This window comes from Pseudonaja textilis, chromosome 2 (genome assembly GCF_049901715.1).
Source record: "Pseudonaja textilis isolate UNSWEBS1 chromosome 2, rPseTex1.2, whole genome shotgun sequence".
NCBI classification, from domain to species: Eukaryota; Metazoa; Chordata; class Lepidosauria; order Squamata; family Elapidae; genus Pseudonaja; species Pseudonaja textilis.
This window is the reverse complement of record NC_141991.1, coordinates 146210714-146234055: the sequence shown is the minus strand read 5'-3', so window position 1 is coordinate 146234055 and position 23342 is coordinate 146210714. Positions and strand designations below refer to the sequence as shown.

General features: G+C 41.0%; 1 protein-coding gene across 9 annotated transcripts in view; it reads left to right on the top strand.

Annotated features, from left to right (window-relative positions):
- ATP2B3 (ATPase plasma membrane Ca2+ transporting 3) overlaps positions 1 to 23342 on the top strand; it is a 135131-nt gene that overhangs the window by 108361 nt on the left and 3428 nt on the right. For 4 of the 9 annotated variants that reach the window (XM_087925775.1, XM_087925776.1, XM_087925777.1 and 1 more), the window contains 4 exons: positions 2680 to 2893; positions 4041 to 4252; positions 5711 to 5818; positions 6412 to 6594. In XM_087925775.1, the coding sequence (XP_087781901.1) occupies positions 2680 to 2893; positions 4041 to 4252; positions 5711 to 5818; positions 6412 to 6594 (717 nt within the window). Of the gene's footprint in view, positions 1 to 2679; positions 2894 to 4040; positions 4253 to 5710; positions 5819 to 6411; positions 6595 to 13478; positions 13644 to 22040; positions 22138 to 23342 lie in introns of those variants that run through there. The other 5 variants (XM_087925780.1, XM_087925778.1, XM_087925779.1 and 2 more) reach the window with 4 other exon arrangements.

Here is a 23342-nt window from a genome sequence, read left to right as displayed (position 1 = left end):
TGTAATATTGTGTGTGTGTGTGCGTGCGCACACGCACATGTGCGCCTTCAAATCAGTGTTGTCGCCTGGTGACTACCTGAATAAGTTCCTGCAGTTTTCTTGGTAAGATTTTCACAAGTAGCTTGCCCTTGTCACCTTCTTAAGAGACAAGAGTGAGTGACTGGCCTAAGATCAGCCAGCCAGTTTTGTACCTAAGGCAGGTTTAGAATTTATGGTCTAGCCTGGTGTGTTAACCACCACATCAAACTGTCTCTTTCCATAATATCTGTTGGGATATAAAGCATTTGAATGTTGGGATATAGTTGAGTTACTGGATTATTTCCAACCCTGTCCCTTTCATCTGAGCCCATCTTGCCAAAGAGACTGAGAGAATTGTGCTTGGGAAGGAAATTAATTTGGGTTTAATCAGAAGCCAGGAGCTTGACACCAGCCAGTACGCAGTTCTAACACATCTGGAAGGCACTGAGCTCAGAGAGTTCTTAACGTTTTGACATGTCTTAAACAGAATGGAAAATGACTTTTGAAAGATACCATCTGTCTTACTGAAAATGAAGCTTACCCTAAATTCTACCTCAATTTAGCAATTTCTCTTATAGCAATGAACTAGGGTGATGGGAGGATTCAAGAGCAAGCGTGACAGTCACACAATCACATAGACACCCACCCTTACACACACATGCACAATTTATTCCTATAACTATCTGTTGCCTTCGTAGTTGTACAAAAACCCCACATACACACATACACTGTATATTTTGTGTGTGTGTGTATATATATATCTACACACACACACACACAAACACATATATGTGTCCTCTGAAGACATCCTGCATTACCCACTTATCTCCCAGTTAGTAGTACCTCTCATAATTTTAGTCTCTGAACTTTTATTGCCTTTTCATTTCAGAAAAGACAAGTGTATGTTTGTGTGTGTGTGTAAAAATAATTAGATGAACATCTGTAAATATATAATATTCATCTGACTATAAAGCATTTTTTTAAAATGATGAAAAATTATACTAAATTAAAATTAGAAGAGCAAGCCCCAGCGGTCCCCAATATTAATAGTGGGTGTGTTGGTTGCTCTTCCCGATCATCTGCCACACTCTAAGTCAGAGGTCTCCAAACTTGGCAACTTTTAAGACTTGTGGACTTCAACTCCCAGAATTCTCCAGCCAGTTGCCAAGTTTGGAGACCCATGCTCTAAATAGTCATCTAAAAGGTTGAATCATGGCAACTGGACCAAAATTTGTTAATCTGAGACGTTTCGCTTCCCACCAGATTAATAATAATAATAATAATAATAATAATAATAATAATAATAATTTGAAACCTCTCTGCCTGACTATTTGTTTTTAGTTTGACTGATGAAGCTTCCTAGATGGGAAGTGAACTGTCTCAGATTAACAAATTTTGGTTCAGTCGCCATGATGCAACTTTTTAAATACCTTTGGGCTGAACGACTGAGTCTTCATAGACATATCTAAGTAGTTATCTTCTTCCCCCTGCCCCTCCCGCCAAGCATCCTTAGTCCTTCTGCTCTGCCACTCAAGGAAAGGAGCACAAGGATTGTGCTAACAAGGATAGGCACTGCACCCAATCGTTCCTTTTCTTCCATAAAAAGGGAAAGAATCTGCTTATTACCTCAGTGACAGAAACATGCTGCAAACATTGAAGTAAAGATGTTCTCATTTGCATTATTGTTGTACTGAATCACTATTTTAATCCAGATTATTGCATATTGGACTCTAATGAGACTGTGAAAAGCAGGTTGAATCAATAAGCATTTGAAGTCTGTACATCAGGTCATCGTTCTGATGTAGAACTTCTAATCTAGCCCAATGATTTATAGTTTGGTATCAGTATATCTCACAGATCTCCAGAGTAGAATCAGAGTGACTCAGTTCAAGGCAGACACTTGGTTCCCAACTCCTTGTTAATTTTAACGATACTGCAGAGATTTCCAGAGGGAAATAACAGGCAGGAGATAACTCAGGTGAAAGAGTTATCTTTCTCCCTATCTGTCAATTGTACCTTGCAAATTACTCCCAAACTGTACAATAGAGCACTCCGTTCACTGTCATCTTCTATTTAAAGGACTTTCCAATTCAATCCAGTTTAAAATAACAGAATAAAAATTGAGTCTTTGGAGCTGTCCATCAACAGGTAAATTCGGAAAAGCAAGACTTGTCTTGTTTTGTCCTTTCATTCTTGATGGATTACTTCTCCATTTCCTCCTCCTTTTGATTTCGAGGCAGCTATTCATAAGCTCAGCTCTTAGTTGATGCGCAGGCCCAAGCTAAAATTCAAAAGTAGCAGCAGTTTTTTTTGCCTAACAAAGTTGCTACCAGATACCTTCTGAATTTCGATTACCATAGAGTAGCATGGCTGCTCTCCCACAAGGCTTCAATCTCTCTTGAGCTCTTCTGCCAGGAAATGCCCCTCGTGATGATACATAGATCAATATATTGATGCAGTTCACCTAATACACCCTAAGTACCAGAAGCTTTGACTAGTACTGACTGGTTTACCAAAAAAGTTTTCTCATTTCTAAGCAAGTCCATTGGTATCACGTCTTAAAGTGGATAGAGTATGCTTAGTATGCCTAGAGGTGGATGGGTATATGCTTCCTTCACTTCCTGGAGATGTTACAATTTTCCTTCTCAATTTCTCCCAAAGGATTCTCCTCTCAAGGCAGTACAGATGCTGTGGGTGAACCTCATTATGGATACATTTGCTTCCTTGGCACTTGCCACTGAGCCCCCAACTGAGGCCCTGCTGCTGCGCAAGCCCTATGGACGCAACAAACCCCTCATATCCCGGACCATGATGAAGAATATTTTGGGCCATGCTGTGTACCAGCTCGTTATCATCTTCACTCTCCTCTTTGTGGGTGAGTTTATAAGTGAACTATAGAAGGTAGAAGGGAAAAAGTTGGAGATCTCCACTTACTGTCCCAGATATTTTCTGGATTTATGTAGCTTAGCTTTGCCTCATCAAGGCAATTCAGTAGTTATGACTGTCACATTTCTCTTCCAGGGGTATCTTATCCCTAATCCCTGGCTTGTGAGACAACCTGTGCTACTTTTTATATGTGTGTGTGGCAAATTTAAAGGGAAGAAATGAGAAAAAGGGGAGAAAAATAATTCCATAGTGCCATCTGTTTGTCCTTGTAGCATTAGGGCATTCCAATGGGGGGAAAAGATCAACTTCACAAGATATAAATAGAATCAAACTTTAGTTAGGAAAAAGAAAGAAAGGAATAAAAAATTTCTTTTCAACTTTTAAGTAGTCACTTGTAACACGATTAGTGGCGGAGGGGATGAAAACAGAATTGCTAAAACCACAGCCAGCATTTTGAAAGAGCTACTGGAAAGTTCTGATGAAGAGGCTGCTCCCTTAAACTAGGAGGCAGTAAAGATGTTCCAAATTACAAAGTTGATGTAAAGAAGTTCCAAGTTCCAAAGCCCCAAGCGACTGAGATTGTACAGAAGCAACAGATACCAGAGATGATGAACATTGACTAAAGCTAAGCCTAGCAGAATTCTTAGCTATTTCTCTAAAGAATAGCCAGGGCTTGAATCAAATTCCTTTAGATTCAACTGTTAACTGGAAATCCCACTCTAATCAGAGCTGGAGGAGAATCTTAGTTCCTTCTCTCCCACCCATGTATTCCTTTTCTCTTGGAGTACTGCCTGCCACTTCCAAGAGAAGCAAAGCTCTTCCCCCTGGACAGGGAGGGATTGAGGGAGAAGCCCTTTTTTTACATGCTAAAGTAAGGTCCCTCCTAACAAGAAGTCTTGCATCTCTCAAGAAGATCTAGGATTCCAATCCCAACATGTTGATTTGAATGTCTGGGCTGGCAGCTTGTCATCTGTCATGAGGGGCTGATAGGTAAGCAGCAAGAGTGAATCTGGGATGGGAGCTTACTTGTCCATTCGGTACAACACCAAACTTTGGTGGAGGGATGGATTTGGCTGGTTGGAACTTGCATTCTCGGTCCATGATGCAATGCTTTATTCCCTTTCCTTACCCCACAGGAGAGGTTATATTTGACATCGACTGTGGCCGCAACGCTCCCCTGCATTCTCCACCCTCGGAGCATTACACCATCATCTTTAACACCTTTGTCATGATGCAGCTGTTCAACGAGATCAATGCCCGCAAAATCCATGGAGAGCGCAATGTCTTTGATGGGATTTTTGGCAACCCCATCTTCTGCAGCATTGTTTTGGGCACTTTTGGCATACAGGTATAAGCTTGCAGCAAACAGTTGTGAAAAGCTGGGTGGAGTTAGAAAAAAAGATGGAAAAGAGGCATGTACTTCCTCTTTCCGTGGACTTCCACAATAACATTAGCAATAACACTTAGACTTATATACCACTTCATAGTGCTTTACAGTCCTCTCAAAATGGTTTACAGAGTCAGCATATTTATTGCCCCCAACAATCTGGGTCCTCATTTTACCCACCTTGGAAGGATGGAAGGCTGAATCAACCTTGAGGTACTCAGGATCGAACTCCTGGAGTGAGCAATGAGTTAGCCCTGTAGTACAGTACTGCATTCTGACCACTGTGCCACCATAACCTGGTGCCCTCTAGATGTGTTGACATGCAGCTTTCAGATTCTTAGCCAGTATGGTCAATGCTCCCATCCCAGGTAATCCCAACACATTTAAGGATAGCTAGTTAGGAAAGCTGATGTATAACTATAAATGAATAGTTCAGTGGCTCTGTGTGTGCATGTGTGTTTTGTGTGTGGTGTGCCTGTATCTATGTCTGTATGAAATGTAAATGTTCATGCATGCTTTTGTGAGTAATTATTAAAGGTCCCTGACACTTCACAGGTAGACAAGGCAAACATACTGTATAACTGCCCTAAGTATGCATCCTGATGGTGAGGACTGCAACTGGAAGGAAAGACTTGGAAGACAGGGAGAAGCAAGGTTGACAGAGGACAAATACATTAAAATACAAATTGTGTATACACAGATGGATAGCACAGAGAATAAATATTACCATCATGAAAATACTGCACAAATGGTTTACCTCAACGAATAAGACATTGAGACATTTTTAAGCCCATTTTTAAGATAACACTGGGAAGTGGATCAGTTAGTATGCTTTCGTGACTCACAGGAAATATAGGAAGTGGGAGGAGGGACAGCACAACCAGGCTAGCAAGAATCTGTTATTATAGCCAATCTCTATTCAAGTAACTTTAGCCTTCTAGTAGTGTTGATTTCATGGTCTAATCCAGGGCCTCAGCTTTGCTGGCTGAGGAATTCTGGGAGTTGAAGTCCACAAGTCTTAAAGTTGCTAAGGTTGGAGACCCCTGGCTAGTTCACTTAGTGAGGCTGGTGAATGGATGGATACATGGATGGATGCATGGATGCACAGATGCATGGATTGTTTGTATTTGGACAGTTAGTCTCAGATATTTTATTTGCTTTGAGCTTTTACCTTAGACCTCTAGTGCTTCTTGCCCTGCAACATACAATATTTTGGCCCTTTGGTCCTTTGTTTTCAAACCCTTTTCTTACATTTACCTGAGGGTCTTGTTCTTCAGATCCTGGATCTGTTCCTATCTCTTCTTTGTCCTGCATCTGACTCAGATTTTCCTTCTGTCCTCTTCAGGCAAGCCACTTCTGGTACTAAAAAGTTGGCTATCCACTTACCATCCCTCTTTTTCCCCCACTCCCACCCCACAGATCATCATTGTGCAGTTTGGGGGGAAACCATTCAGCTGTTCTCCACTGAATGCAGAGCAATGGCTGTGGTGTCTTTTTGTGGGCTTCGGGGAACTCGTCTGGGGACAGGTAAGGAAATCATTTTCATTTGCACCAGTATGTGCTCTATCTTACTCCTCCATCTGTATGGATATTTCCTTCCAGGTCTTATGTTCAGATTTATGGCCCCCAAAAATATGAAACAGGAGAGAAGAAAAGCTTCTCTTAGTCATTTTTGCTGCACCGTTTATAGAATTCTATACCTCTCTCTTTCTTCCCGTATTTATCTATCCCATCTTCCTTCTTTTTTTTTCAAGTGAATGTTCTTCATTTCAAATTTGCCCATAGATAAGGTGCTCCATACCTATAAAACTGTCACTGCTCTTTTTCACCCGTTGCCCTATAGATTTACATAAAATTATTATATTACTTTTATATTACAACTATATATTTTTGCAATGCAGTATAATCTAGAGTACTTCCTAAACTCCCCTAGCCTGGAATATGTCTTTTCCACATCCGTGGCCTACTGAGCTGTTGTTTTCATTAAGCAATCTATGGTTGCCCCATGTTCTATCACTATCGCTATTTATTTTACCTGAAAAATATTTGAAACTGAGCAATAGCTACCTTCGACAGAGAAAAGACTGAAAAGTAGCCTAGGTATTTACACCCTGTTGCAGGTCATTGCCACCATCCCTACCAGCCATCTTAAATGCCTAAAGGAAGCAGGACATGGCCCTGGTAAGGATGAGATCACAGATGAGGAAATGGCTGAGGATGAGGAGGAAATTGACCACGCTGAGCGGGAGCTGCGCCGTGGCCAGATCTTGTGGTTCCGTGGCCTCAACCGCATCCAGACCCAGGTATGAGACAGTGAGGAGGAGCCTCCTCACCTCTGACTCCAACTAGTGCTTCCCTCCCCACCCCCTTACCCAATCCTTCCTTTGCTTTAGCGGTGACTTGAAGACAAACCTTTCATTGGTTATCTCCTACCCCTTCCCAGGACATGGTGGTTTCACCCTGATATGCTCATGCCTGGTGGAGAGAGAGAGAGAGACCTTAAATGCCAGGCATTTCCACACTGCCTTGTTTCAAGAGAATAAACTAATGAATGCCTTGCTTGAATGCATGAACAGGGGCAGCTTATAGAAGCAGAAATGGGATGGTGATTGGTTTTTTTTGTTTTGTTTTGTTTTCTGTTGGTTTTTTTGGTGGTTGTTGTTGGGCTACTTAAAAATTGTCCAAGAAAAAGCAAATCTGTAACAGCAATTGTAACAGTACTGCTACAGTCATCGTAATACCAGTACCAATAAGGAAATTGTAGTGGAGTTAGTGGTAGTAATTTCTTCAGTAATGGGTCATGTTAGTTCTCATAACATAAATGAAGAAAAGAAGCTGAAACAGGATGTCTTGTCCAAGGACATCCAGTATGAGTATGGAAACAAATTGACTCAATTCTGACCACACGGTTATTAAGCCCCACCATGGCACTTCCATAGAGAAAGATGATAATGGTAAGAGCTACATAACATGCACTATCCAAAGGGCCACAAAAATATAATTCTGGCTATGGCATATTGTATTTGTGTGGTGTTTTTTTTGGGGGGGAGCTTGATCCAAATGTCCATGCTGGTACTGGAGCTGGGGCCTCATGCATAACAACCTGCTGAATCTTTATTCTGGTACTTCATCCCTTGCTCATGTGCAGGTTCACACACAAGTATTGTAACAGCCTGAGGGTGAAAAATCAATTGCCACTTCAGCATATGATTTAGAGCAGAAAAAAAGAATAAGTTTAGAATCCTGCAGTTTGGAAGTACCCCAAAAATCATTTGAATTAATGATTAATTAATAATCAATTTGACTTACTTGGGCTTATAAAGATCTGCATTATATGTTCCTTTTAAACAAAAACTAAAGCAAGGATTATCAGGCACATACAAGTTGCACTCATAAACTTGTGGTCAGTGTCAATGCAATCATAACCCGATAACAAGTTAAGGTCCCTGGGGGAAGTGTGGGACCCAGAACTCATCTGAAGCTGCTCCTCCTCGGGTACGTATAGCATTTGTACACAGGTATGAGTGGTCACCAGTGGTCCATGTGAGCGGCATGATTCCCAAGACACCCATGTCTGGCTTCTATGTTCTAATTACATGCTTTCTGGTTGCAGCCTTCCCCCCCCTCCCCATCCCTTCCCACTTCCTCCCACTGCCTCAAAGAGCGGGTGGGACATGTGCCTTGTTGCAACTCTTTTTTTTTCTTTTAGCATGTAAAAAAAAAAATGTTCCTGCCTTAAGAGTTGATGCTCTTGGATCAAGGAAGTTCCCTGGCCAGGAGCATGATGAGAAATGACCGATAGCATGTGATGTATCGAAATTGCTCTTGAATGGTTAAAATGAAATGACTGCCACCCAAGCATCATGTCTTCCAACCCTTCCCCCAACAACCGCTCTTAGTCAACTTACACTGATGAAGGGTGCTGGGGGGAACCCCATCTTTCACGACAGAACCCAGGAATCTGGCTCTCCTCCCAATCTCCCCCCTCAGGAGTAAGAACCAGGGCTTCCCGGATGGAATGTAGAGGTTTCAGGCATGCTTAACCCTTCCATTCAGCGCAGACCCCCCACTTCATCTCAGCCTACTAAGTCAACTTCATCCCCTTGAGATGTAAGTTGCAGCCACAGTGCCACACCCATCTGAGTCAAAGGAGTCAAAACAAGGGCAGCTTCTACAAGGCGGACTAGCCAAAGGAGAGGGGAGCAGGGAGGTTCCTGTAGTTCAAAATGCCTTGCATCAAAACCTACTGGTATCCAATTGGAAAGTCTCCTGCTTCTGCCTGCTCATATCATTTGCACCAGCAGGAGATCAAGAATTCAAAACTGGTTTGTACCGATCTTATAGCTCCAAGCTGACTGATTTATCTGGGTCTATTACGTCTGATTTAATCATCATGCGACCTCATAAAGAAGATTTAGTCCGTGCCAGTTATAAGTGACATGTTTCCTATTGCAAAAGTGGGATAGAAAAGTTCAAAGAGTGATTTGGCAAAACCCATCCTGGTAAGTTCATGGGACTTCCCCCATTCCTGATGTGCTATTCAGCCACCTGCCAGTCATCAGATAACAATACCGGCATGATGTTTGCTGAGCCCTTTGTTAATCCCTATCTTATCTCTATTCCCAGTTTCTGCCATTACCTCACTTTCCTCCAAGGTAAGGGGTGAGAAAGCTTAATAAATTTTAGACACCTTGAAGCTATCTGTGTCAGAATAACTATAAGAAAAAAATACCTTAATCCTACTGGGAACAGAATGAGCAACATGGGGGCACAGTGGAATAAAAAAAAGCTATAATCTATGTTTGTACCGTGGATAGATTCAGGCCGTATCTTACAGCGGGAACGTTCATTCCACTTTCGACTAGGCTCCCTTTGGGCCAAGCTGATTTTGTGATACTGTCCAAATACTATTGGTAGTCATGAATTATAATTTATATGGAATGAGGAGAATGTAATACTCCTCAAATACTTATTATATTTGGAGCAGAATGCATCATATAAGCTTTCCTTTTTTGAGAACTTCTATGATCTTGGATTAACAATAATATGTAAACAACAATAATAATAATTCCTCACTTTTCTCTAAGAAAAGACTTTCCCCCTTCCCAGCTATTTCTTCCTTTGTGACACACCTGACTACTCTTAAAAATAGTAAGTTGGGATTCCTTGATATAATACATCCAATTTATAAATTCAGTAGAATACATATGAACAAGCTTTTCTATGAACTACGTAATGTCCCATTGCAAGTAATATCTACATACTCACATTGGAAGTTTTTTCATGTGAAACATCAACAAAATTTTCCTACGCATAGAACTTCTACTCTATTGGGCGGGGGTGGGGGGTGGGAGGGCAGTGTACATGTACACATAACACATCCTTCCAGTCTAAAAGTGCCAGGATAGTTTTATGTGCTGAATATATCAATATCCTGAATGCATAAACTTTTCTTTCTTTCTTTTTCTTTCTTTCTTTTCTGTTTCTTTCTCTTTTTTGCAGGGAGTGTGGGAAGACATGTAATAAATGGGTGTAAATTCATGTTTAAAATTTAAGGTAGAGTCTGACAATGGACATGTTTCAAGGTGACAAAGGTGGATCCTAAATCCCTCTTTCCCCTTCACTTTTCCTTTTCACACAGATACAAACATATCCATATATGTAACTTCGCTGTCATTTACTGTGACGCACACACTATCTTTCCAACCAATCTATTTCATATGTGGGAACAAAAAGGTTTACTTACCCTTTCTTGGCATGCCAAAATCTCATATTTTCCTTTGTCTTGTTAATACTGCAAACTAAGAAGCCTACCCATTCAGTATCCTCCTCGGTTGTTCCCAGTTTTAATCAGCTTGTGCATACAGTGGCTGGGACCATGCTAAAATCATCATCTGGTTTCCTTGATTTTGGTGTAGAACAATGAGTGAACGAAACCAAAATAGAGTGATGCAGAAGGTCCTTTCCATCAACCCAAGAACAAGAACCTGACCTACAGACATAAATAAGAGAGAAACATCTCCAAAAGGATTGGATGAATATCCATTCATTTTGCCAAGTAGCTATTTTAAAGCATAAGAAGGGAGGTTTGTCTCAGAATTTATATACATAAACTATCACCAATAATACTATGCAGCAGTTCACTGTATGGAGATGCCCAAAGTTTAGTTACACACTTCATGAATACATTACCAGGGGTGGGATTCAAATTTTTTAACAACCAGTTCTATGGGTGTGGCTTAGTTGGTGGACGTGGCCAACTCAATATCACACACATTGAGACATGCATCTCCTCGCCTGGCCTCTCATGACTGTGGGGATGCTGCAACAGTCATAAGTGTGAAAAATGGTCATAAGATACTTTTTTCAGTGCCATTGTAACTTTGAATGTGACTCCACGCAAGCAAAGTACCAGCAAAGGAGGGGGAAAAAACCTCCAGAGAAGTTCCAGAGACAGGAAGCCTAGTCCTGCCAAGAATGTAATAAGGGTTAATGGAGAGGCAGTTTCTGTAAGCAACACCAGAATGTTTCCTTCCTGCCTTCCTTACAGGACTAGGCCAGTAATTTCTTCTAACAACCGATTCTAGCGAATAGGTGCGAACTGGTAGAATCTCATCCCTGATTACAACCAACACATCTGCATGAACTAGAAATAATAGCTAGATTTAAATGTGGGGTTTCTTTTGTTTAAAACTACACAAAATGCATGATGAGTTTCTGAAATACATGATGGTTTATTTTCTTTTAATCTTTTATTGAAATCTCTGTAGGTATTTTTTTGTGCACTGTCTGATGTAATGTGGCCATCCCTCTCTGTCACACTTCAGATAAGTTGGGATTTAACAGAGTTTCTAGCCAATATGGTCTTCCTGGATTAAATCCCAACAGGTTTCCTGCTTATAGGGGATGTCTAGGTCACCTACTGTATCATGCTATGTCTTAAGACATGGCTTACTAACCAGGTTGCCTAGTTTCCTATTCCCCAGTTTCACATTTCATGCTAAGCCAAAACCAAACATTTTGGGCTTAGTGAGCCACATAGTAGATAAGCCAAGAATTTGTGGTGCCAAAATACACCCACCCCCCAAATTGGATTATGTTTATTTGCAGATGGGCTTGTCTGCAATTATATACAGTAGGCTTTTCTTTTAATTTTTAAAAATACATTGTATATCTTGTGTGTGTGTGTGTGTGTGTGTGTGTATTCACAGATAAACTCATCTGTGGATAAGCTGACCCTTAAAATTTCTGTATGTTTAATTTTCACAATAGGCTTATCCATAGTGGGACGTTTTTCAAAATAGTTTGGTTAAAAAACTGAGGGTCGGTTTATCCGTGGATGGGCTTATCCACATGTATATACAGGAATCCCATTAGATTTATTTCTGGGATTAAGGAATAATTTCTTAAACTGAGAGGATGGAATTAAGCTTTTCCCAGTTCTGAGATTCTGTAATAAACATGGGCTAAGCTGCAAAAGATTTCAGTTATATCTGGTTAACTATTATTCATATTGATAATTTACAATCCTTTGCTCTTTCTGCAAGGTTCATACTTGCATAACCTAATTTTGAACCAAAATTTATTAATTTTTTACTGTATCATCATCATGGCCTATTATTTCCTCATCTTTTCTCTTATTTATTTTCTAAGTGACTATATAATTGTATACTATACAAAGTTTGAACTGCAGCGATTTATGGATTCCCAGAAGGTTCATGCTATTTGCCAAGTAGTGCATTTAGTAGGCCTTCTGGGTTACCATGCTTATTCAGGTTTATGTCAGGTCATTTTGAAATTAAACTATTATTTGAAAACACTGTGGAAACATCAGAAAAGAGAAGGATTAGAGTTTCTTCTCCTATACATGGAAAGTAGATCTCAATGTTCCATTATAGGCCTGTTGCTATAATTAGGCAGAGTAAATTGTTGCTTTGAGTGCAGAAGTGAAGGAAGAGTGAGCAGGGAAGAGGCTGCTACTCAGCTTGTCCTAAGCTACTTAGGACAAGTTGTGGAAGACCTTGTTTTATTTTCAGGCTCAAACTAAAATTCAAATGCCAGTTCAATTAATTTCTGTACCTGGAAGAACATGCAGGATGGAGTGCTTGGCCTCAGGAGAAGTTTCAGCCATGTTTAAGTGAAAATATGTACTGGACGCAGCAAGTGTGGATTTTTACAAGTAGGACCATTTAGAGTGTTGTGAGCATTGTAAGCATAGCCTTTGATATACTGTAGTAATCCATGCTTGGAAAGAGTTCAAACAATGAAGCACAATACCATCCAAGGGTCCATCACTGTGAATGAAGAAATTGTAAAATTCAAGGATTTCTGGACGTTGGATCTTTCTCAATGCTTATTGAACCCCATGTAGAGTTTGGACTGGAACCCTGGGCACAGATGTGCCTTGATAGCAATTGTATGCTTTTCATTTTTCTTTTGAATTTGAAAACAAGTAGGAATAACACTAATGTAGGATAAATTGAGATACAACCGAGTTGATGCTGAAGCTTCTTCCTATTCTTGGCCATCCTTCAAGCCTGATTTTATTTGAATCTACCTTTACCTCCTCTGTATTGTTCGCTCTTCAATACGCAACTCCTTAGTCACACTAAAAAAAGATGCCGGAGAGAAGGGAGAAGGGAGGAATGGGGTTTTTGAAGACCGAAATTATAAAGTAACTCAAACACAGCAATTTGAGATTTGGGGAATGTTTTATAACCCTTTCTCCTTGCCTGGTGATACTCAAAGCTGGATTTATGTGTCTTTGTGATTCACCTTAAAGCGTAGCCCTTCAGCACATCTTGTGGCCGTGAGCTTGGGAGTTCAGGTGTGCCTTGTACTCTGTTCTTAATAGGTGGGTTGGCATCTACTTATCCAGTGATTGGTTTTCCCTGAACAACTCTGGGGTAACCTACCGTGGGTGTGTACTTTGTGTCAATGATCCAGAAACGGAGCCTTCGGGTGACCAGTTTCCTCGATCTTCTGCTGGTGCAACTTGCTTTCTCCATCAAAGAATATCAGGGTGGTTGCCAACTCCCACCAGCTGGTCTCTGGCACAGAATGCTTTCACAGTCTTTGGCAGGAGGCCAAATACCCAGCATGGCCAATTTTGGCTGGCACGGGCTGTTCCGTTCGCAGCCACTGTCCGCTGCCACCCAAATTTTCTATCTCATTTTCTCTCCTGCAGATGGAGGTAGTTAGCACCTTCAAGAGAAGCGGCTCCTTTCAGGGGGCTGTCCGACGCCGCTCTTCCGTCCTCAGTCAACTGCACGATGTAACCAATATTTCTACCCCCACTCACGTAATTCTCTCCGCCGCAAATGCCAGCACCGGTGCCGGGAGTGAGTCTTGATTTCCTCTTACTGCTTGTGATTTAAAACAAAAAGCAAAACAAGACCAAAAAACCCCCCCACCCCATTCTATTTCTGCCCCCTCCTACAATACCCCCCTTTCCTTCTCTCTATCCACCCACCTACCCACCCCTCATCCCTCAGTCCCTCGTTGCTGTAGCCACCGTTGCAATATTATTTCTTTCAGTTTTTAACTCTGTCCGGTCTCAGCCAGGCCGGATTTCCAATTTCTATGAAGCCATACAATTTCTGCGCTTTGCCTCTCTTTCTTTAACCACCTGCAAACCCCCCCACCCGCCCTTTCTCTCCTTGGTTTGCTCGTCTCGTTCACTTTCTCTCTCCGTGGCTGCTGGTTTTTAATGGACTGGAGGCAGATCCCCAGCTGGTGAGGTGGGGGCTGGGCCAGGGGAGGGGCTGAGCGCTCAGAGGAGAGGGAGCGAGGGGAAAACGACACCAGCTGGGGATCCAGCCTCATTTCTTGATCTAGCCACGCATTTTGACAGTGATTGGTGTTTATTGTGTTGTTTGGTGTGTGTCACTTGCTGTTGCATGTAAGAGGTGGGGAAGGAGGCACAGAGAGAGCAAAAGGGCAAATTCCAGATGAGGGCACAAAACATTTGGAGTAAATATTTATATTCCTGCCTCAATCTGAAATGATATGATAACTAATAGGAAGCTCAAGGCAATTCTGGTCTGGATTAAATCTGGATTAAGGCAACCAGAACACCCTTTAAAATAAGCCGAAATTGCTCCAAAACAGATTCTCAGGGAGACAGCTCCACGAGTTCGGATACAGTTTGCCATCCACACTTCACACTAAATTGCCATAAAAACAAGTTTAGAGGTGTGCCTGCCTTCAAAGAACCTTCAGCGTTATATAATTTTGCTCCAAATGTTTTTCCCAGGGCCGGGGTGGGAAGGAAAATAGAGCTGTCATAAATCTATGCTTCTGGGCACATCTTCGCTAGAGACAACTGAAACAGCATTCTCCCACATTCCGATGGACCAGATTGAACTAAAGTAATGAATGGTTAGTAGTAGAAAGTGCAGATCTCTAAAAGAATTCTGGTCTGAAGCCATGAAAATTCAAATAGCACTAATCCAACCTTAGAGTGAAAATACGTTCTAAGGTCCCTGGTGGATGCTTGACAGTGAAATGGATTAAAAATCTGGTTCGGATTTATAATTTAGATAGGCAGCTAGGGTAGAAGAAATTGCAAAGGAGATACTATCCCTCTATTATTAACAACATGGGTTCATTGTAGGAAGTTTCTGAATGAACAAAAATCACGTTGGAGAAGACTGATTCTGAGAAAAAGAACGCCTGCTCTGTAGATGGAGATGCTGCCTTGTTTTAAAAGGTGTCCGTGGAAAAGACTAAAATATTGATAGAAGTGCAGGGAAGAATTCTGGGGATGGGCAGTTAGGAAAGTGAAAGACAAGAATGGGTTTCTTGAAGGCACCTCTGTGATGTCATGGATCAGTTCCTCTGTATGTTGGTGAAAAGAAATGGTTCCCCTGCTCCTTTTATCCCCCTTTTCTGTTCCCTCACCCACCCCACTGCTCATCAGCAACTCTGCCAATTCTTCCTTGCCTACTTGAAAAGAGTTATTTCTCATTTTTTTGGCACAACAATGAAAGATCCACAAAGGTAAGCCACCTGTTCTCCAGCTGCCAGTCCCAGGTATTCTTGGCAAGTTGGTTTGTTTAGAATATTTCAATGATTTCTTTTGTTTTGGTTTTTCTTTGAACCAGTCAAAGCCATGCTGGTGGTCATGCCGGCATTGTGGTGTGGTGTGGTAGATTCATGGTGCCTTTTGGTATGACATGCACTGATCTTGCTTTTCAATGGGGGCATAACCTACAACGTAAACCTTCGAGTATGGCCTTGTCATCTTTGCTGCACTTTTAGCAGCTCTCTCTCTCTCTCTCTCTCTTTTTCTCTCTCTCTCTCTGTCTCTCTAAAGGCTGCCTTTATATTAAACTCTTTTCCTCCCTTCCAGCGAGCTGCTGTCACTCTTTGGGCAATTGATATCCATCACTGTAATGTCCTTGGGAATCTTTTCCCGCCTTCTGCATCTTGGAAATGCTGTTGTCTGTTTTTGTTCCTTTTTCTTTTTGTTTCTGATGATTATATTTCTTTTTTTAGGAATCATGTTATGGATGGCAAATGGGTTTCTCCTCCCTAAATTTTCCACAGGGGAATCTTGTCTTTTCAGGCTCACAGAATAAATTGAAACATTCTTGGTCTGTGAAACAGAAAGGCCAATTAGCAGCTTCCACTGTCCGAATGCACTCTATTAACACATTCTCCCAAGAAAGCTCTCTGAGGTCGAAGTCCCTGTGTAATGCTTTATTTCAGTGGAGGTTCAGGGAAAGAAAAGAAGAGCTTTCCAGCAGGCCTATCTACTAACACTGTTTTGGCATCCAGGATCTCATTTTACCTCAGTGTCCACCCCTCTGAGCTCGTTTTCGCTGGCAGAGGACTAGCAAAACAAACTAAAAGCAAAACAAAACAAAAAGAAAACTGTTTCCCCTTTTGCATTTGAGCATCCAAGAAGGGACAGGAAAAGAGAAAGGGAAAGAGGAAAGACAAAGAAAAAGAAGGAAAGATGGGAACAGAGCAAGGAAGGAAAAATAAGGAAAGAGGAGAAGGAAGAAGAAAGGAGAATGGAAGGGGAAGGAAAAAGAAGAAAAGGAAGGAAGGATTATAATGAGATGGAGGGCCTGAGGGAAGTCCTACCTTAGCACTTGACCACCACAGGTGCCCCACAATGCTAGATATTTATACTAGATTCTAGCAGGCGTGTAATATTTTAGACTTTATTTCATAACCTTTATAGGTTTTAACACACAAGCCTGAATTATTTCAATTGGGAACCTTCACACGTCATGATATTGAGAGGCAATGGCAGTATATAAGTCTATTCACTGCAGAGTAAATCTCTCTTTTAAATCCTATATAGACTGTGGACTGTGATAGGAGTCACACCAACACAGTGAACAAAGTCATTATTGTGAGAGGGGCAGCTATATAAATCATCCAAAAGAATAAATATGTCTTTCATCAGAGACATTTCATTTGTTAACTGAGTTATGACACATTCTGAGTGTACATAGGTGGAATAACCTAGCTTTCCCATTGCACTCACTTTACCAGCAAGATCAAAGAACGATTCAAATTTAAATCCCCTATCTCTTTGAAAGTGTATAAAAAAAAAACAGGAATTATAATTTGTTTATTGTTCAGAGAATGATAGTTCAATTTCATTTAATCAATAAGCAATATCAAGATATTATAAATTGAAGGAATTACATAGGAACAGTAGTGGGAATCGTTTTTTTTTTTTTATTACTGGTTCTGTGGGTGTGGCTTGGTGGGCCTGGCAGGGGAAGGATACTGTAAAATCTCCAGTCACAGGTGGTATTTGCCAGTTCTCTGAACTACTCAAAATTTCCGCTACCGGTTCTCCAGAACTGGTCAGAACCTGCTGAATATCACCACTGCATAGGAAGGCTAGTGGAAGCTCACAAATTCTCTAGCAGTGTTCAGTTTGGAAGACTACAAATTGCAATATATAAATTGCAGACAAAAACCTATTGAAAGAAATAAAAAAAAAAAATTGGCTTATAGTTTTGTCAAATGAAGGTACTGCTTTGGCTTGACACAACAACTGCTGTCCTAATAATAACCAGAATTTTAAAAAAATCTTTTCCCTCTGGAGCCTGAAATGAATCTCCTCACTTAGTCCCTCTCCCCTTATGAAGTTCCCCTTCCTTTTTGCTTTTCAGCTTCCAAGATGTCATGGATGGAACCACCTCTATACCAGCTGGAAATTTCCTTTCACGTTTAATAAAACAAAACAAAACACTCCCTCCCTCCCACAATTCCTTTATTTATTTATTTATTTATTTTCTTCTACTCCTAAAGTCATCCCATCACTATTGCTTTTTGCTTATTCATGGGGTCTTTGAGCACTACATGCACCAATAAGACCCAACCCTGGCAGAGTTTCCCCAAATTCTATCAAGAGCAGAACCCCTAATTTATAATGTGTGAAATCTTCTCTCTACACAAGGCCACATTTTCCACAGCAGGCACTTATTTGGAGTCACAGACCAAAGTGAGTGATCTAATTAATCTCCCTTGCCCCCCCCCTTTTTTTTGCAGTTCTAGAAGTTTCAGAAAGTGTGCAGCCAAACTGCTAAGAAATTGGGATGAAACTGCATAGTGGTTTCTAGTAGCATAGTGAAAATGGTGTTTGAGTTTTTATTTCACCTTAATATGTGCCCCAAAGGAGCACCTCTCTCAAAAAAAAAAAACCACTACAAAACCAAAAGCCACAACTATATGAACCACTTGGAAATCCTATTCTCACCCCCTTGGTGTTTTTGAAGTTCAGGTAGTCCTCGATTTACAACAGTTCATTTAGTAACCATTCAAAGTTACAATGACACTGAAAAATGTGATCTATGATCGTTTTTCATACTTACGACCTTTGCAACACCACCATGATTATGTGATCAAAATTCAGATGCTTGATAATTTATGATGGTTACATCTCCCAAGCTCATATGATCGATCGCCTTTTGTGACTTTCTGACAAAGCAAAGTCAATGGGGAAGCCAGATTCATTTGACAACCGGGTTGGTTACTAACTTATCAACTACCAACTTATCACTTAACAACTGTGGCAAGAAAAGTCATAAAAAGAGGCAAAACTCACTTAACCAATGTTTCACTTAACAACAGAAATTTGGGGCTCAATTGTGATTGTAAATCAAGGACTACCTGTATAGCTCCTATCACTGAAAGATTGTCCACTCAATCTTTGATTAATTTTATTAACCACTGATAATTATCCACAGATAATTTTATGCGTGGTAATAAAACCCTAATGAGAATAACATGCCAGATTCCCATACTTAAATAGCTTTAAGTTTCAGCTTTCATTTTTCAAGTGTTGAAACATTAAAATATTGTAGCACTGTAATAATAGTAAAGAAGAGAAGTCTGTTTTCTGAAATCTATGTCCCGTATGCCTCCTGTAAAATTTGGCTCAGGGGTGAAGCACCTTGTAGCAACTCCTAAAAATGCCTGTTCAGCTTATCTCAATTCCAGAAATGTGCTAGATCCAGTCATTACAGCCTAGTTATCACTTCAAAATAATAACAAGTTGTATCATTTAGGGATCTCTGCCTATAACTTAGGGATTTTAAGGAAGAGCTGGACACAGGCAGGTTTTGCTTTACTCCTGAGGAATGGCAGCTATTTTCGAATCGGAGCTAAAAGAGAAATATGAACTCATGCCATTGGAGTAAGGCAAAAATTGCTTGCAAACATTGTTCTTTTACATATGAGCTCCTGCACTTTGGGTTCAGGAATTCAGAATTCACCAACCTCTGTTTGCAATAGTCCTGCTCTTTAATCTGCCCACAATTCTACTTCTGGATCATGTTAGATCCTAGCAGCTAAAATGTGGCAGATGGATTGACCCTTGGCTTTTAATGAGAGGTGGGAACAAGCTGTTTTCCCTGGTTAAGAAAAGGGCCATAACTTCATGCAAAAGTTGGATTATTGTTTAAACCCAGATCTATAATTTCAGCTAGTTAACAACACAGACACAGATAGACCTTTTTGGCACACGTGCCTTTCCCTTCGGAAATATTAAGCAAAGCTGGTGGCTCTGAACTAAAGTCTTCCTGGGAAGGAATGCTTATTAAACCAGTTTGCCTCTGTAGTGGAGACATAAGCACGAGGAGGAGTGCTTTTGGAAAAACTTGGTTTTTCCCAAAGCATAGGTGCAGGGTAATACTAAAGAACCAAATGCCAATTGCAGAGAGTGCCTGAAGACTAGATGTCCTGGAAGAGCTCCCCATCACCACCTTGTGCTTTTTTACCTCAACTTGCTGGCTCATCTTTTCTCTTGTGTCCTTATCACTCGCTTCTGGCCACTGCAGGGGCAGGAGGGAAGCCTGTGAGGCATGGACAGAGGGCCCGATGGCCGAGCATGAACTCATTACCCCCTCTTCCCTCGTCTCCTTCCCCAAACAGCAAGGATGGGCCTCAATACTCGAACGTTTACTGTACTGTTGCAACAATGCATGGGTCTTTCTGTTCTCTTCCTCTCCTGCGGCTGTAACTGGAGGCATTTTCACTGTGTGTCTGTGCCGTTCCGCTTTTCTGAAGCCTCTCTGGGACTTCCTGTCCTGACGTTCTTGCAGCATGAAAGCCACCTCTTCCCCCACACCCCGCCCCATCTCTGCTTTTGCCACATGCACCTTGAAGTTTCCCACAGGGCTTTTTGCTGTGTGTATCAGCAGCTGCCGAGCATCATGCACTTCCATTTGCACAGCACTGTGTGCTTCTTTCCAAGAGTTCAGCTTGCCCACGGGGTCCATTGCTTGATTTAGGGATCAAGCCTGATGGTGTTAACAATAAAAAATGAACAGATACTTGGGGAATACTGGTTTTGGTTGGTTTCTCTCCACCCCCCACCCCCCCAAATAACAATTATTTCATGTTTCCAGTCATTTTAAGGATGGAAAAAAGGCATTCTTTCATTTTTCCTTCAGTTCAGCTTAACGTCCAGCCTATCCGCTGAAATGTTTAGCCCAAATGGGTAGGTAGCCTATCAACCATCTGTTGGGTTTGGTGAGGCATATATAATAAGAACATACCAAAGCCACACCAAATGACCTAGCTGAGATTACATATATGCAGGCTGACAAATCAAGATACTTCTGCACAATAAATAGGGTGCACTTCTCCTTCCTATTTTGCAAATGAAGAACTGAAGCATATCATTAATAACTGACAGATGCTTCTCTCTCCTTCTGCCCTCTGAGTTGTAGAGCCAAATACACTTGATGTCAAATCACATGCAGCTATTTTTCTCCTTTTGTACTTAAAATTATCCCCTTCCTAAAATGTTCTCCACCACCCTCAGAGTGGTTGTGTGATCCAAGGAACTGTCAGCAGTTCTGAAAACAGGAAATATTAAGGAAACAAAACAAGAATATTCAAATTAAATAAAACTGACAGAAACCATTTTGAGTTTAAGCAGAAAATCAAAATGTCTCCCCTTCCAGAAGTTAACAGTGGATGCTTCATACTAATCCTCTTGAAATGAACAAGTTAATAATCAATGGCCTAATTTCCTTTGAAGGTATCTGTACAGAAACTGGGATTAGATTACAGAACTGATTATTCCCAACTTCACAATATGGAACATAAAGTCTACCTGGTCAAGGCACTGAACTGAATTAAAGCAAATAGGATTTCCCAGATATTGTCAGAGGAAACGATTTCTATTAAGAAATTATGAAGTTAGCAAGACACTTAGAATTCAATCCTGACATGATTTTGGTGTCAAAATAATTTTCTGTGATTAATTTAAGGCTTGGACTAAAAATCAGTCATTTATTTATTTGTGCCAATGAGTCACAGTTGACTCTTTTTGACTGCCTGGATACATCCCTGCAATTTTCCTGGCAAGATTTCGTAGAAAGATTTCATTCTTCCTAGGATGAGCATATGTGGCCGGCCCAAGGTCACCCAGCCATTTTTGGTCTAAGTCAGGACTAACACCACAGTCATCCAGTTCCTAGCCTGATGCATTAACTACTGCATCAAACTGGCTCCCTCATAATATCTATTAAGAGAGGCATAGGTTGTATCTTGGTTAAGAATTGAGTTGCTGGAATTCTTGCAACGCTGCCACTTTCATCTCAACACAACTGGCCCAAGATCACTCTGCTGGACTACATACCTAATCAGGATTAGAACTCGACATCTCTTGGTTTCTAGCCTGGTGCCTTAACCACTACCCTAAACTGGCTCTAAAGGCCCAAATAATTGTTCCAGATATGGTACAAAGTAAACTGAATATCTTTCCATTTCCTCAGATCCTTTGCTAGAGCTGAGGGAATTTTAGCTTTGAGATCCAAAGATTTTGTTGAATTCCGGCTTGAAGGTAATGTCTCTCCAGTTTACAGGATTGCACAACAATCTGCCTCCCTCCCTCTCTGCAATAGCCCCTTCCTGCGCACATACATACATAAAGACATGCCAACCAAATGAATACTTTTAGAATTAAACGCTTTATTTATTCTCTTGTCTTCTCTCATCTCTCCCTTCCCCTCTCTCTCCCTCCCTCCGCATCCCTCTCTCTCAAACACATATTTCTCTCCAAGATTAGAAAAGATAATTAAGGAACTTTCCAACATCATGCTCCTTCTGCTCCATTATTTATCTTATAAATTGCCTTTGGGAATCTGACCCCACATTTCTGCATGCTTCCAAATTGCTTTAGGTTGGGAGTTTTGTTCTTCATTTGGTTTTGCTTGCAATTTGTTTCCTTTTCCTAATTTTGGAGGGCTTTGCCTTTCTCTTTTAGACTTCTCAGATTGAATCTCCCCAACTCATCATTTTGATAAAGGAGCTGGATCCTGGTCCCCAAGCATGATGTGGCAAGAAGACAGTCAAATGCATGCTACTGCCTAGGATTGCCTCAATCTTTCTCCTCCCCGTTAAGCATGCAACCCTATCAACATTTATGTCTGTCCTCTTCATCATCAACCTTCTGGGCATTCATCAAATGGGCTAGTCCTATCCAAGAAGCATGTGAAAAGTCCCTCCTTCTCCACACCAAAATCCACCATAAATTATAAGACATTCACATCCATGCTATACGCAAAGTACCCAGAGATATTTACTCCCACAGCACTACAGCCACAATGTCTTGAGATGTAAGCTGGCAATCAGGTTCACTGGGATGGAGGTGGAGTGAAATTTCCCCAGTGCTTCCTTAAAAGAAGCAGCAGGTACATTCCGGTTGAAATGAAACAAGCCAGAGAAAGTCAGGGTGGACTCTGAGTGACCATTTGGTTAGACTTTTTTCCATGTTTTGAAATGCTGGCATTCAATTTAGAGCAAGATTTGGGTCACAGGGAGGAAGTAAGACCAGCTTACAATAAGCCACAAGCAAGTATGAAATACCATTCCCAATCCTTCAGTCAGAACATGGACATTTCCTGAATGAGGTTAAATCTTCATTTTCCATTCCTATTACTTTAGGTTGAACTCACCACCACCACATAGCACATATATACAAACATTGTTTTCTACAATGACTAGACTGTCACTAAGTATAATATTAGTTGCCCACGTATTCCTCTCATTTCCTATGCCTGTTTTTTTACCATTCATGTCTCATTCGTTTAAGTTCTGCACCCATTTTTGTGTTATTCCTTGTGACCAAGGAAAGGCTCCTCTCCCCTCAGCTACATGTTAAGCAATTTGTCACAGGACCAATTCTGATTAACCCAAGATAAACTATGGACAATAAAAGGGGGGGGGGCACTGGACAAACATCAAGAATAGGGAGAGGACACAGAAGGGCTGGATAGCAATACGGTACTGAGAATCTGGCATGGCAGCATTAAATTGATGTCACCCATGGCCCAGTTGCTGTTTCACAAGCTTATCTTAGTAGTTTTAGCTTCTACTCATAATAATCCTTGGAAGGTAGGTAACCATAGAGCTTTTAAGTATTCTTTCAGTTGCTGGCATCGTTAGTAAAAAAAAAAAAAATTCACACATGTTGACACAATATTTATATTGGCTTAATAGTCATTCCTTATACCAAGGGAATTGCAATGTTTTAAATGGGGAAGGCAATTCTAACAAATTTTCAGTA